The sequence below is a fragment of the Amblyomma maculatum genome, chromosome 3 (genome assembly GCF_055883805.1).
Source record: "Amblyomma maculatum isolate TAMU_Amacu chromosome 3, ASM5588380v1, whole genome shotgun sequence".
Lineage (NCBI taxonomy): Eukaryota > Metazoa > Arthropoda > Arachnida > Ixodida > Ixodidae > Amblyomma > Amblyomma maculatum.
Window position 1 is genome coordinate 120,197,898 of NC_139346.1, and position 14,586 is coordinate 120,212,483.

A 14,586-nucleotide genomic window follows, 5' to 3' on the forward strand; every position below is an offset into this window, starting at 1 on the left:
CGATGGTAACTTTTCTTAGCTGAGAGGCTAACGGTCCACTAATGACTGAATAGTCAGCTCCGGTGTCTATTACGGCAGTGACTCTGCGACCGTCGACATCAACTTCAAGGTCAATTGTTCGCGTCCTCGCATTGCGCGTGGGCCTTAGTGTCCTATCTCGGCTCCGTCGTTTCTTCAGGTCATGGCCGGGGCATACCGTTGTTACTTGGTTGGTGGCGGTGTCTGCTTGCACTCTGGTCGTGTTGTCGTTGATGTCGTCGTGTGGAGCGGCGATGAAATGGTTGCGTCGTCGTTAGTGGTCGTCGGCGGCGGATGATCTTCGTCTTTTCGCCGTTGAGCAACCTCACCTCCAAAGATTGCTGCCTTTAGTTTCCCCTACGGGGGCTTGGGGACCTTCCGCGCACACTACCATCATAGTTACGTCCTGGCGACGCAAAGCGGGCCCTGTACGGCGATGGAGACCTGAATCGACGGCTTGGTGGCGCAATCTCACCGCTACGCAGATAGTTGTCGATTTCTTGCGGTCGTTCACCTGGGCGTGGTCGTGGAGCGTCGACTCCAAATCCGCGGAGACCGATTCGTCGGTACGGGCAGTGCCACAGAATGTGGCCGGCCTCACCGCAGTGGAAGCATAATGGCCGGTTGTTCGCTGTCCTCCATGCGTCGCACTTCCTGGGGCTTGTTGGTCGTTGGTAGGCTTGGCGGGCGGGAGCCAAGGGGCGGTTTTCAGGAACAGGCCGGTAGCGGCGAGGGCTCGGAAAGTCATCACGTCGGGGCGGAGGGCGACGTAATGCACCAGCGTAGTTCATCGCTGTTGCCTCTTGTGCTGGAACAGTCGCAGCCGTCGCTTCAGGAATGCCCAGCGCCTGCTGGACTTCTTCACGGACGACGTCCGCGAGCGTCGCCACCTGGCGTTGTTGCGATTATGGCTGCATTCGGCGGAGCTCCTCTCGCACGATCTCCCGGATGAGGTCACGAAGGTTCTCTCCACTTGCAGATGCGCTGGGGTAGTGGCTTGAGTAGTCTGGCTGAAGTGGCCGCTCGTAGTGGCGCATCCGGGTGTACAACGTCTTCTCGATGGCAGACGCTTCCGTTTCAAATTCCGCCATGGTTTTTGGCGGATTTCGGACAAGACTTGCAAAAAGCGATTCTTTAACGCCTCGCATTAAAAATTTAAGTCTCTCACTTTCGTTCATGTTCGGGTCGGCGCGACGAAAGAGGCGCTTCATCTCCTCAACGTACGCCAGGACAGGCTCGTCAAGAAGTTGCAGTCTTGACTGAAGGAGGGCCTGGGCTCTTTCCTTTCGGACGATGCTTGAAAAGGCAGTCAAAAACGCTTCCTTGAAAATCTCCCAATCCTTCATAGCTGCTTCATGATTTTCGAACCAAACGCGGGAATGTCCTTGAAGAACAAAGTAGACTTGCCTTAGTTTCGCGGCGTCGTTACAGCCATTGAATTCTGCAACACGGTCGAAAAGGTCCATCCAGTCTTCTGCATCTTCGTCCGGTCGTGCATGGAAGCAGGGGGGCTCACGGGGTTGAAGGAAAACAACCGGGGCTGTAGGCTGGGCCATTGTCCGCGTTGGTCTTCCGAAATTGAATGGGGTCAGGTAGCAGACCGTGCTCTGGCTGTAGGCCTTGAAGCTGGCTCGGTGACCTGTAGGCTGGTTTTCCAGGGTGACAGGAACACTGCTTCGGTCTTCGCTTGAAGGTTTAAAGGCAGCACCTCCACCAGATGTCACGTAGTGGTGACGAGGTCGACGACAAAAATGAAGGGTCGATGATTGCACTAAAGAAACCCTTTATTTGGGCTGACTTGCTCTCGCAAAAGAACTAAGCATTTCGGCGGCGGCGATAGCAACAAACGTGCTCGTCGGTCGTCGGACAAAGAACGCTGGTCACACTCGGCAACGCTCAATTTAAAGGCTGCACAGAACAATCTAGATAACGTCGCAAACAGCTACCAGCACGGGCTGGAACATTGTGGAAAGACACCCAAGTGGCCGGAACCTTCGAGACAGATCTCGGTGCATCTTGCGCTACAACAAAACTGATAGAAGTGTGACTCGCGACATCGAGCATTAACAAACAAAGAACGGAACTGATACGCGGTCCAGAATTAGAGTGATAAGCCTGTATGCCGGCGGCTGTTAAAAAACAACAAATACTGTTTTGAAGGTTTCGCGGCAATAGCTTTTTTACCAGCGCATAGTGCGCAGAGATTCTTCTTGAATGATCATAATCGAGTACACTGTTTCCGTATTATTCTGGTGTTTTCCAGCATCTCTCGGCTGGTTTACATAGACGTTTCTGTGCCTAGTTTGAATTCAGCGCTGCCGAGTGCAACCGCAATGATAATCTTGGTGACAGATGTGCACGATTGTTGCTGGATCTGCCACCGGATGGCTTGGTTGTTTTGTGGGCGCAAAACAAATCGAAATAAAAACAGTTTATTGCAGTTTTCTCCTCATTTGTGGCTATCGGACTTGTCACGACTACGTGACAACTGATCAAGGTGGTGACCTCTGTTTCCAGACGTCCCTTAAACGCCGAAAAAATTACGTTGGTTTGTCACCTAGGCGAAGAAGCTTACAGGTCACTTCAAAAATCGACAACACCGAGGCCTACCGCCTGCACGTGGATTACTGCGGAACCCAAGTTTATGGTAGCAATACACTCCGACGACCTAACCAAGGCAAAAACCAATTCTCAGAACTGAGCCTCTGAAGCGTTTATTTCCAGTAGCCCCGAGGGCAGTCTATTTTTAGTGGTGCTCGGCAAGAAGGTACGGTGAACTGCTGGATGCTATCAAGACGATGTGCTGAAAGGGTGATAATGAATGAATACCCTTACTCAACTAGCTCCGTGCTCCTGCAGCAATGCTCCCATTGCGTGATTCTGAGTATGTATTTCTCTAAGATCATGGAGCAATCATGAACCTTTTCCTAAAGCTCTTCAATCCTTCGACAGATTATGCCATACCTGCTGCGGCAAGTTCAGTGAAATTGGCTCTAAACTTTCTAGACGAAGAATCTGGCGTACCGTCCCTATCAAGCCTCGTATTTTCTGTGGGTTTTGGCGATACTGAAACCACCGAAGTCGTTGTCAACTGAAATAGCCACTTGCTACTTGATTGAGGACTGGGCATCGCAAGCGTTATCTCCCAGTTCCGAAATGAACAAGCTGAAATGCTGAAAACGAGCTCACTGGAGAACACCGTTACCGCAACAAAGGCACGACTATTGGATTGTCTTGACAAGTGACCAAATGTTCGATATGTTTTTCCACTGCCCGAAAAACTGTCAAGAGATTCGCCTGACCAATATGGTCAAAGTTTGACGTTACCCCAGCCCACCATGAAGCAGGCAAGAAGAGATAAGCAAGCGTCTTAAAATTCACAGCGAGTTCATTTCTCCAGAATCCAAGAAGCATAAACCTCGGTTGTCCAATCACGGCATAATCACGGACGAACATGCGCGACCTCTTCGTTAGAGGCGTTATTGTGTATCAACGCGGGAACATCAGGACATTGTCGACTATGTTTATTTAATGCTTTGTAATAATGTGACTAACTCATCGAAGAACATCTAGGCAGCAGAGGCGCCTTAGTGAGGAAGAAAGTTGATACATTTTGCTTCTGCGTAATGTACCTTCCCTGTGAACCAGGTCGCAAAGTATTTCTACCCCCGTATTCGCATCTACAAGACTAGTCTTTGCAACGCTAAATATGTTTTGTCCATAGGCTTAAAGAACAGGTTCTGACATACTCTGGCCGACAAAAAAGGCCGAGAGTAGACGTCGTTAATCACACCAGATGGCCTCTTCGAGCTCAAGCTAACGCCATTCGGCTCTGTTCCGCACCAGTTACATTCCAGCGAGTAATGGGTTCTGTGCTGCTAGCATAAAGTGGCAGATTTGTCTGACATACATAACTAACTCATTGCCTTCTCTTCGAACTTTGTGAGACCACCAGAAAAGGATTCGGAGATTGCTTGAAGCAATCAAGTCGTCACGACTAACACTGATAGCACAGAAGTGTGCTTTCATATAATAGTCAGCTGTTGTTTCTGGGTCATTACGTAAACAAGGACAGATTTGAGGCTGACACAAAGAAAACAGCTATAATGGCGCAGGTTCCACAAACTTGGGCGCCTGTGCGTGTGTTGCCGACAGTTTGTCAAGAACGTTTAGTGCACCGCGAACCTTTGACGTAGCTACAAAAACAGCAGTATTAGAAAGGAAAGCACCACAAGTGGGAGCCGTCGGGGACTTAAGCGACATATACAATCTCTCCCTGCTTTTCGTCACTTTGAAGTAAACGCCCAGACTAATATATGATGATGGAGTCTGCGTGGGCGAAGACGCCGTCCTTGTTCAGATGAGTGACTGATGAAAAAATATTTTCTATGCTCTCAGGTCCCTTTCAAAACCCGAAGTCAATTACTCGACAACCGGGAAGGAGTGCCTAGTGATCAACTGTGCCACGTCGAATTCTCTGTAAATTTAAAAAGGACAATTCAAGGTAGCAAGCTATCACCAAGCGCTAGCTCTGCTAGATTGACAATTTTAAACACCGCTCCTGGCACCATGCTCAATCGAACTTACCTCTTCAAGAAATCTACATCAGATTTGTAAAAGTCTGGATGCAAGTACTCCGACACAGGCTGCTTGCAACGAGCCCGGTTGACTTGCCGCCTAAAAGACAACGAATCTGAATTCTTGTTACCGGTAGGCGCCAGAAGTTCCGCACAGCAGCACTCCGAGCCTGAGTTATAAGGTCTAGACGAGTACCTGGAGTACAAGACCGCTTCTACTTCCACTGTTTTCAAGCGCAATTGCCGTTGTTCGCCATGAGCATTGATGTCATCGTTAAATCTTCGCGCATAGAAGTACCGTGTAAATGAAAGAGGAAAAAATCCGTGGGCGTTGCACGATGAGCTGACAGCAAGGCATCTTAAGCACGTGCGTTAGTTGCATTGAATCCAGGAGTAATTTATTAGCCACTATTACCTGTTGATGTCGATAATTGTGTGAAAATGTGCCACGACCCTTACGAGACCTGTTGGGCTACTGGGCCCGATGTCACTCCCGAGTAAGCCCTTTCTGCAAGTAGCGATGGACCTCCTCGACGCGATCTGAATTTCGTCAATGAACAAGTGGATCATTGTGACAATCATGACATGCTGCGTGGAAGTGAACGTGTTGGGTAACAATCTGTAGTGCACAATTCGCTAAGATTTTGACTGAAATAATTATCGCGTGTTATGGTGTTTCTTGGGTGTTCATAATGGACCGAGGACCAACATTTATGGCTGAGCTCGCTCAAGCTATTCTAAACTACAGATGAACGCCTATCGGAGAATAACTGCCTATTATCCGTAGGCGGATGGACTTACGAATGGCATAACAAGCCTTTCAGTAGATCACGGCCATGCACGTCGATACTGAACAAAAGAAATGTGCATAAAACTGCCCTACGTTATCTTTTCCTGCAACAACGGCTTCCAGGAGACCACTAGATCGACCCCATTTCTACTTGCATATGGCAGGCAGCTCACACCAAAACTCGACGCAATACTTCAGTATGTTACAGACGAGAAAAACATCAACATCGCCGCCCACCTGCAGCTCGCAACGGACGCCCGACGTTCCGCCCGGCTGCTCACTAAACACCAGCATCGCAGCGCATTCGACGCTTCAACCTATGATAACGCGGTGCAGATAGGAGACTACGTGTGGGCGTGGATGCTGATTCGCCATTTCGAAATAGCTGAAACGTTGGTATATCTAAGTTTACGCCACACGGCATTATTCACCTTGCCTGACATCTGAACTATGAAGTTAATAGTGACGGAGCGACTGCATGCAAACAGCAACGCATGGCCAGAAATCATGTTTGTTCTCGTGTTACACCGTATCACTCGTGTTAAAGGTCCGTGATGTGTACACTTTTTGCTGTATATGTTTACGTTTCTCTGTTTATTTTGAAACATCGTGGGATGGGGGTTTCTTGAAGGGAGAAGTAATGCCGCCATTATGTTTCCTCATTACTGATTGTAGGCAATTGTCCGATCTTGTGTTCTTTATTGTTTTACGCTCGAAGTCGATAAATGCGCCTTTAGCACGTTTTATGTGGCGCGGGTTGCACTGAGATTAGCCTGAAATGACCACAGGCGATTACACTTTTCGCAGTACTGTTAGGGACTTTTCCAGTATTTCTTGGAGGGTTTATCTGTATGTGTCGGTGCCTACTTTAAAATTTGCAGTAAGGAATACAACGGGCGTTTTTATTTCGACGAGCGGTGAGCATGATTGGTGTTATCATTGCAACCAGATTGCTTAGTTATTTTTCGGGCGCAAGTCAGTCCTGTAAAAAGGTCATTTCAGTTCGAAACCAGTCTCTTCGTTTATGGTTTGGTTTGGCTTGGTTTGGTGGGGTTCAACGTCCCAAAGCAACTCAGGCTATGAGAAACGCTGCAGGGGAGGACTCCTGAAATTTAGGACACCCGGGTTCTTTAACGTACACCGACATTGCACAGCACACGGGCGGTTACCAGGCTTGTCAGCATGGCGTGAAAATATTGCTATGGTTTTGGTTGGTCTTTGCTCATATAGCGCTTTCCTTTATTCAACATCACGCATGCGCAGCAGTCAAAGTGACACTTATGAGGTGTATAGTTCATTTTCGTAAGCTGTGTAATACTACGTGCGTGATACGAGGAGGGTAGGAGAGCCTAGATTTCCATTGTGACGTTAAACATAGGAGCGAGGGGGTAATATACGAGATATGTTAGAAGAGGTTGCAGAACTAAGACGGCGTTGTCCTCCCAGCAACGCGAAAAAGCACCACTTTGACGGATGACGGCCCCTGTGTATAGGAATTATTCTCTTGAAAGAAATAGAAGCGCATTTTACTCCAGGAAGTAGCCACACCACCAACGCTAACTAAAAAATTAATGCCAGGAAGGACATTTCAGAAGCACTTATGTTTAATAGAAAAATACACTGGCGCTTCGGATGATCTAGTGAACACCAAACAAAGCGAATCTGAGGTATTTTGCTGGTAGTATGGAAGACAATATTTCAATATCTTGGCTATGATAGGCAAGCCCGTATAGTGTTTTAATTCGCTATATTCACTTTGTGCTGTATCTTCTAGGACAGAATGAATGGAGGAGGATAATTATATTTCTTTTTTTGCAAATGAAGTCAACTGAAGCTTTAAATCTTGTAAGGTTCTGTTCCGGTTTATTAGTAGCAGGTTATATACGTGCTCGTAGTCACGCACTTTCCGCCAACACACGTTCCGTTCTTGTATAAATGCCCTGGTGCCTGGGTGGTCAGTGATGCCATGTCTCCTTGTAAGGGCAAGCCCTGAAAAGAGAGCAAATGTTAGGATGCCTTAGTAATAGACGCGACAGTGCCTGTTAATAACGCCTTTCAAATTTTAACTTTTCTTTTTCTGAAAACACTATAAAATTATTTTAGCAAATCAAATTATTATTTAATAATTTCGTATTCACCAAACACAAGTTGTTAATTGATACGCACCGCAACAGATTCATTGGGTGCCCATATAGAATCCGCGTGCCAACAATTCTTTTTGACCTATGCCTTTTATGCCAAAACAGATTTTATATATTTATTCATGCCTAGTGAAAAACCACTATGAGTCACAATAACCTCATACAGAAACCTCATACAGATTTCTCATACTAAACTCATACTAAAGCGGTAGAATTCTCATATAATCTCATACAAATATCAATCAACGTGTGAAAATTATTAGATGGTCTGACATTTGTGTGCTAGCACAGAGCCAACAATCTGTATGACGTTATTGTGAATTGTGAATCATAGGTATTTTTTTGTTCAGTTGGGATACCTAAATTTCCCCGCTGGGGTGGTGCAAGGGTTACGGTGCTCGACTACTGTTCCCAAGGAAGCGGGATTGAATCCCGGCCTCGGCGGCCGCTCCAGGTGGTCTCCATTTGCGGAGTCCTCCACTACGGCGTCTCTCATAGCCTGAGTCGCTTTGAGGCTTTAAATCCCACAAAACAAACCAAATCAAACTTAAAATTACCTCATCAGAGGATTCTCCTTGTCAATCTTGGCTTCATTTGACGCTATTCCAAATACAACTTGCTTGAATCTATGTGTTCCTGCTGGAGTTTATGTGGTTGCGATGTGTTGACCCTGCAGGCCAATCATTTTTTTGACAGCTGTCATGTTAGCAGCGACAGCCGTTTGATAGCGCAAGCTCCACGTGCTATCAAGTAGCATGCAAGCAACGTCCTGTCTTTAAATGATACCCATCAATTCGCCATGTTTTGTAACTTATTCCGAAAATATCTGTGCGATGTTTATTATTCAGGCGCTAATAAATGTTGTCCAACTTAGGCTCGTATTGTCTAACGTAGTTCAGAAACTCTTCCTGTTTGGCTCTTTATTATATTTACATAAAAATGGTAGCTAAAGAAGAAATAATAGTAGGTATAAAACCAAGTAGGGAGATTGAATGTTTTATTTGTTGCGCAGTTTTTTTTTTGCTTCTCAAGAGCAAATATAGTTATTGTGCTAAATTTGCATTTCTATTTTTTTTTTGTGAGTGTTACTAAGTTCAATATTCATTTCACTTGACACGATGTAGTGGACGAAAACCATACTCCTAATGTACGAGAACACTTTTTTTGTGAAAGACCCTAATTTCAGTATCTTTTTCGCACCATAGAGAAACCTAGACATTGATGATTTCGTCGTCTTTGTTTTGTGGTTTTCTGGCACACTAATGTCTGCCATGCTGAAGATTGCAGACCGTAGCTCGAAACAAGAGAAAATCGCCATCATTAGCGGGATTATAATCACCACTGTAGAGCAAAGGCCTCTTCCATATTCCGAGATTCAAGCCATGTGGTAGTGGAATTCGCTTGATACTTGCAAAATTTTTAACCCTATCAGCCCACCTAATATTTTGCCGTGCCCTACCGCACTTACCTTCAGTTGCAATGCAAGTTGTTACCCATAGCAACCTTCGGCTATCCTCTCTTCGCCATAAATACCTTCCCATTTACATTTCAAATTCATTTTCGCTAAAAAGTCATTAACTTGAGGTATTTCCGAGATCAACTCTGCACGCTTCTTAGCTCTTAACGTTAGATCTACCATTTTTCGCTCTGTAACATTCTGCGTTGTCCTTAGCTAAAGCAGAAAGATTTTCGGTTTACTCCCAGTTTGAGCCTCGTAGGTTAGTTTCACTAAACTTCGACTGTTATATACTTCCTCTTTAGTGATAGGTTAGTGTTATATACTCCTCTTTAGTAAGCAACTGTTCATAATATGCGAGTATTTGCAAAATACTCTCCATACCAATGGTATTCTCGTAGTTAATTCTCCGTCATACTCCGGATAGCGTTTATTACTTGTTGAAAAGGCAAATATTCCCAACCACTACCAGTGCTTCGCTCCTGTTGTTTCCAGAGGCTGCTGAAAATTACCTGTCTACTGCGTATTAAGTTTCAGGTTTACCCTTCTCCTTGGTCAGTGGTACTAACCTAGTTAGTAACTTAGGTACTAACGCGTTTTCAACATAACAGTTATCCAAGTCTATGCACCGACCACTACTGCTGAAGAAGCTGACGTTGAGAGATTTTATGCGGACCTACAATGACTTTTAGAACGCACCCCATCATCAGACGTCGTTTTTCTCATAGGAGACTGGAATGCTAAGGTCGGGAGTGAAGAAATATCCGGAATTATATGAAAGTTCGGTCTTGGCGAGCCAAATGAAGCTGGGCAGAGGCTAGTAGAGTTTTGTCAAGAAAACAACCTGACCATATCGAATACTCATTTTCAACAGCACAAGAGGCGCCTGTACACATGAACTTAACCGGACGGTCTGTACAGGAATCAGATCGATTATATTCGTTGCCGGCAGAGATGGAGAAGCGCTATACAAGGAGTAAAAACAAGGCCTGAACCGATTGTGGCACCGATAATCAGCTTCTTGTTGCCAAGATTAAGCTTCGATTGAGGAAAACGCAGAAAACTAGAAGGCCTTTCAGGTATAATCTGGATCAGGTTCTATTAGAATATGCTGTGGAAGTGAGGAATCGATTTCAAGAATTAGATCTAGAAGACAAAGAGCCCGAAGAGATGTGGACTGATGTTCGTGATATAATACAAGAAGTTGCTACTAAGGTAGTTCCAAAGCAAAAGAAATGCAAGAAAGCAAACTGGTTATCTGAAGAGGCTTTGCAAATAGTTGAGGAAAGGAGGATGGCAAAAGGTATGGGGGAAAGAGAAACATACAAGGTTCTCAATGAGGATTTTCAGAAAATAGCAAGGAGAGATAAGAATGCCTTCCTGAACATACAGCGCCAAGCAGTTGAGGACAACAGCCAATTGAGGAACACAAGAGCTCTGTATAAGACGATCAAAGATATCTAAGGAAGCTTCTGTGCTAAGCTGGGCGTGATAATGGACAAACGAGGCAGAGGCCTGACTGAAGCCTCAGATATAAAGAAGAGGTGGCAGGAATACACAGAACAACTGTACAAGAAGGACCCAGATGTGCAAACACAACATAAGACGGCTGGGATTAATAATCTCGGGCCGGGCATCCTGAAGAGTGAAGTTGAATGGGCCTTAGCCAGCCTTCCTAAGAACAAAGCTAGCGGAATTGATAGCAGTCCAGCTGAGTTGCTTCAAAACCTCAACCATGATGACGCTGTTAACATTCTGTATACATTATGTCAGCACATTTGGACAACCCTGCAGTGGCCACAGGATTGGAGAAGGTCAGTTTACATCCCCATTCCAAAGAAATTCAGTGCCAAAGATTGTGCCAACTACCGCCGTTCGTGCTTATTTCGCAGCATGCTAGCAAGGTGATGTTGAAAATCCTCCAAGGTAGGCTGCAGCAGTATGTGGATCGGGAGCTTCCGGACGTGCAAGCTGAGTTTCGCAAGGGCAGAGGAACTAGAGACCAAATTGCCAACCTCCGCTGAATCATGGAAAAAGCAAGAGAGTTCCAGAAACTCATTTACTTCTGCTTTATTGATTATGCGAAAGCGTTTGATTGCGTAGATCACAGCAGATTGTGGCAAGCTCTCCAAGAGATGGGAGTTCCAATTCACCTCATCTGTCTCCTCAGGAAACTGTATGAAGGACAAGAGGCCACAGTCAGAACTGGGCATAATCTTACCGATTGGTTTCCGATTGAGAAAGGAGTGAGGCAAGGCTGCATACTGTCGCCCTGCCTATTTAACCTATATGCAGAGTGCATCATGAGGAAGGCCGGTCTGGACGAGTCTTCATATGGAGTGAAGATTGCTGGAAAACGTATCAACAACCTTAGATATGCGGATGATACCACTTTAATGGCAGAAAGTGAAGTGGAACTCAAGAGACTTCTGATGCGCGTACAAGAAGAGAGTGAGAAGTTTGGGCTTAAACTGAACATCAAAAAGACAAAGATCATGGCGTCTTGCCCTATCAAGTCCTGGAGCATCAATGGACAAGAAGTGGAAGCTGTGACAGACTTTCTCTTCTTGGGCTCCAAGATTACCTCGGAAGGAGACTGCAGCCATGAAATTAGGAGACGCCTGCTTCTGGGAAAGAGAGCAACGGTTAGCCTTGACCGCCTAGTAAAGAGCAGAGACATTAGTCTGCCAACCAAGATCCGTATAACTCGTGCTATGGTCTTTCCAGTTGTGATGTATGGATGTGAGAGTTGGACTGTGAAAAAGGCTGACCGCCGAAGAATTGACGCGTTTGAATTGTGGTGCTGGCGAAGACTCTTGAGAGTTCCTTGGACTGCCAGAAGATCAAATCAGTCGATATTGTCGACCATAAACCCTGACTGCTCATTGGAGGGTCAAATTCTAAAGTTAAAACTCAGCTACTTTGGTCATCTGATGAGAAGAGAGGAGCCGCTGGAGAAAGATTTGATGTTGGGAAAGGTTGAGGGTCGCCGGAGAAGGGGTAGGCAGCGAACGCGATGGTTAGATGGCATCCTCGAGGCACTGCAGATGAAGTTATGTGATGTTAGGAAGAAGGTGAGAGACAGGAAAGCGTGGCGTGACATGGTCCATAGGGCCACGAAGAGTCGGACACGTCTGAACGACTGAACTGACTAACCTAGGCAGGTTGAATTCTATTATAAATTCTAAAATCAACCCTTCAGTTTCTCATATAGACCAAGCAGTGAGTACCCCATTGTTCAAGTCATCCTTTACGCTAATACAAAAATAGATTGAGTGGAAGGATCACATACCAAGCTTATAATAGTTCCGGCTAAATTATGATATTTTAGAGACCCCTAACGACCCGCTACTGGCGTCGTTGTTTGTTTTGAAGAGGGTTGTAAAAATTGGAAATTCGAAGTCTTTATATATTTTTCATAGCCGTTTATGATCAGAAAATATTGAATAATAGCGACCTGCTTGAGGTCTTCCTTCCGCAATGTGAGGTTATTGATAGGCCGAATTTTTTATTTTAAATATATTGCTCGCGTAGCCATTCTTACGATATTCTTTCATAGCGCTTAGAATGAGAGCCTTCTTCCCTGTGTTTACTGTGGTCGTTGTCATAGTTGTTGTCATAGTTGTTGTCACACCATACGCCCTTCTTGCAGTCATAGGGCGAAGGAGAAATATAATTTAAAAGTGGAGACGAATGGTGAACAGTCTGTGGAGAAGCTGAAGGCGACAAAAATAGAGATCATGAAATTATACGTCGGGACAGCAGTTGTGGGTACTCATAAACATGCTTTCGAGAGGTGGTTGTCGCTCACTACCTCGGCCTTATTGTATAGTCTTCGAAAGTATCGCGTGGTTACGCTGCAACTCCTGACAGAGATTGCCACTTAGGGCAGGAAATTGTAAACTGTAAAACAGAGTCCGCACGCTTTTGATGCATTTCATCATTTCCGCTCCCGTTCATGCGCGCGCAGGGCTATCGTGGTGCATCTGTGGCACGTCGCAGGGTACCGTGTGCGGCGCGCTTTAGAAAGACCTACTTGCATGGGTTTATTTTCCGCAAAGTAAACTTAAATGAAGTTACAATAGCTCGTTGAGGACGTGTATTCTCTGAAGCAGATTTTAACAACGGCGATAGACGAATAGACACGAACTGGACTTCGGAAGTAAGCGATCACATCGGATGCTCGGCGCCCTTCATTTTGGTCGTTTTGTTGTATGCTCGAAATATTGCACGTATTATAAGCACAGTAAACGAACAACTAGATGGCGCGCTCTATTTTCAGCGCTGTGGAATGCGAGAGACACGCTTCATATCTTTTGATATGGTATCCTTGTAGATGAAATGTTGTTCTCGTAGGGGCACAAATCAATAGCGTGGGAAAGTGATTTTTGTATACGAGTGGTAGACGCTGCGCAAAAAAAGCCTTGAAATGTGATGAACGTACTTATCTATCATTTCAAGCATCCCCAACTGAATTTTTCGCACAGCAGCAGAACTCTTAAGCTCATAACATAGGCTAAGTTAGAAGCTAGGCTCAAAACCTCGGCTCATATTTCTGTTTTCATGCCTCGATTGGACATTAGTTTTGTGAGACGATTATCAGTTTTATAGACCCACCAATGGGTGTGCAAATGCCGTATTCAGTGCCAGTGTTGCCTCAACAGTGCCATCGAATTAAACGTGACCCAAACACGCGCGACACAATATTAAAAAACTTTCAAACAATATCTAGACTTTTGTGGTCATTTTATATTCACTCTTAGATTATTGGGCAGAAATTTCTCGACATTTTATCATGAATGAATAACTAATTGATTTGAAAAGCTGAACAACATGAGGCATGCGGTGATCTTGATCTCGCATTGCACATCACTTTTTATTCACTCTTATTCCACTTGTTGCTTCACGTTTTATGTGCACTTTGTGTCATGATTGAAATTTTGTGCCAAATAATGCGCCTTGTGTACCGTGAGAGCGCTATGGCGCTAGTATATCGGAAAAAAATTTGAGCAAAAGCGCAACCGGACACATTCCTCAAAGCAATGCTCGCGATACGTACATTTTTTTCCGGCAGTAGACATACAGTTTTCTCCCCCCCCCCCCCCCCCCCTGCCTCATAGCTGAGAATACTTTTCATTGCTAAGGCTATGTTGCGAGGAAGTTTCCGCTTAGCGCTTCGCGCATTATAGACGTCTTTACTTGCCGTTATTATGCTTGCAGCTCACCGCATCTCGGTTTACTGCTTACGATCATCTGGAGATCCTCATGCGTAACTGCAGAGGGCAAATTTCTATTTTACGGGAAGCAATTTGCAGAAGCAAATCTGAAGCATTTCTCACTATGCGAATGCGTATAGGTAAACGACTCTAGACCAGCTCCCGTCCCTTCAATACATCAGCGAGAAAAATGATAGACCCACTATATAGAACCAAGAAACTACTGTTTTCGACTGAAATATTTATTTTTTTTTCCCGTCAGAAGCCGTCTAGGAGCGGTGGTCTGCTCAGCGAAATGCGTAGTGGAATATTGCGTCATGCTTATAATGTGAAGCGCAGATCCTGCTGACTGAACGTCTTAGCATGAACCATATGCATAGGACGGTTA

The 14,586-nt window shown here is 45.3% G+C and overlaps 1 protein-coding gene across 1 annotated transcript in view; it reads right to left on the bottom strand.

The window, feature by feature from the left end:
• Nucleotides 1–6,965: 6,965 nt before the first annotated feature.
• Nucleotides 6,966–14,586, bottom strand: part of LOC146195829 (uncharacterized) — a 30,237-nt gene continuing 22,616 nt past the window's right edge. The window contains exon 7 of the mRNA XM_084596285.1: nt 6,966–7,374. Within this exon, the coding sequence (XP_084452411.1) occupies nt 7,252–7,374 (123 nt within the window). The 3' untranslated portion in view covers nt 6,966–7,251. The remainder of the gene's footprint in view (nt 7,375–14,586) is intronic.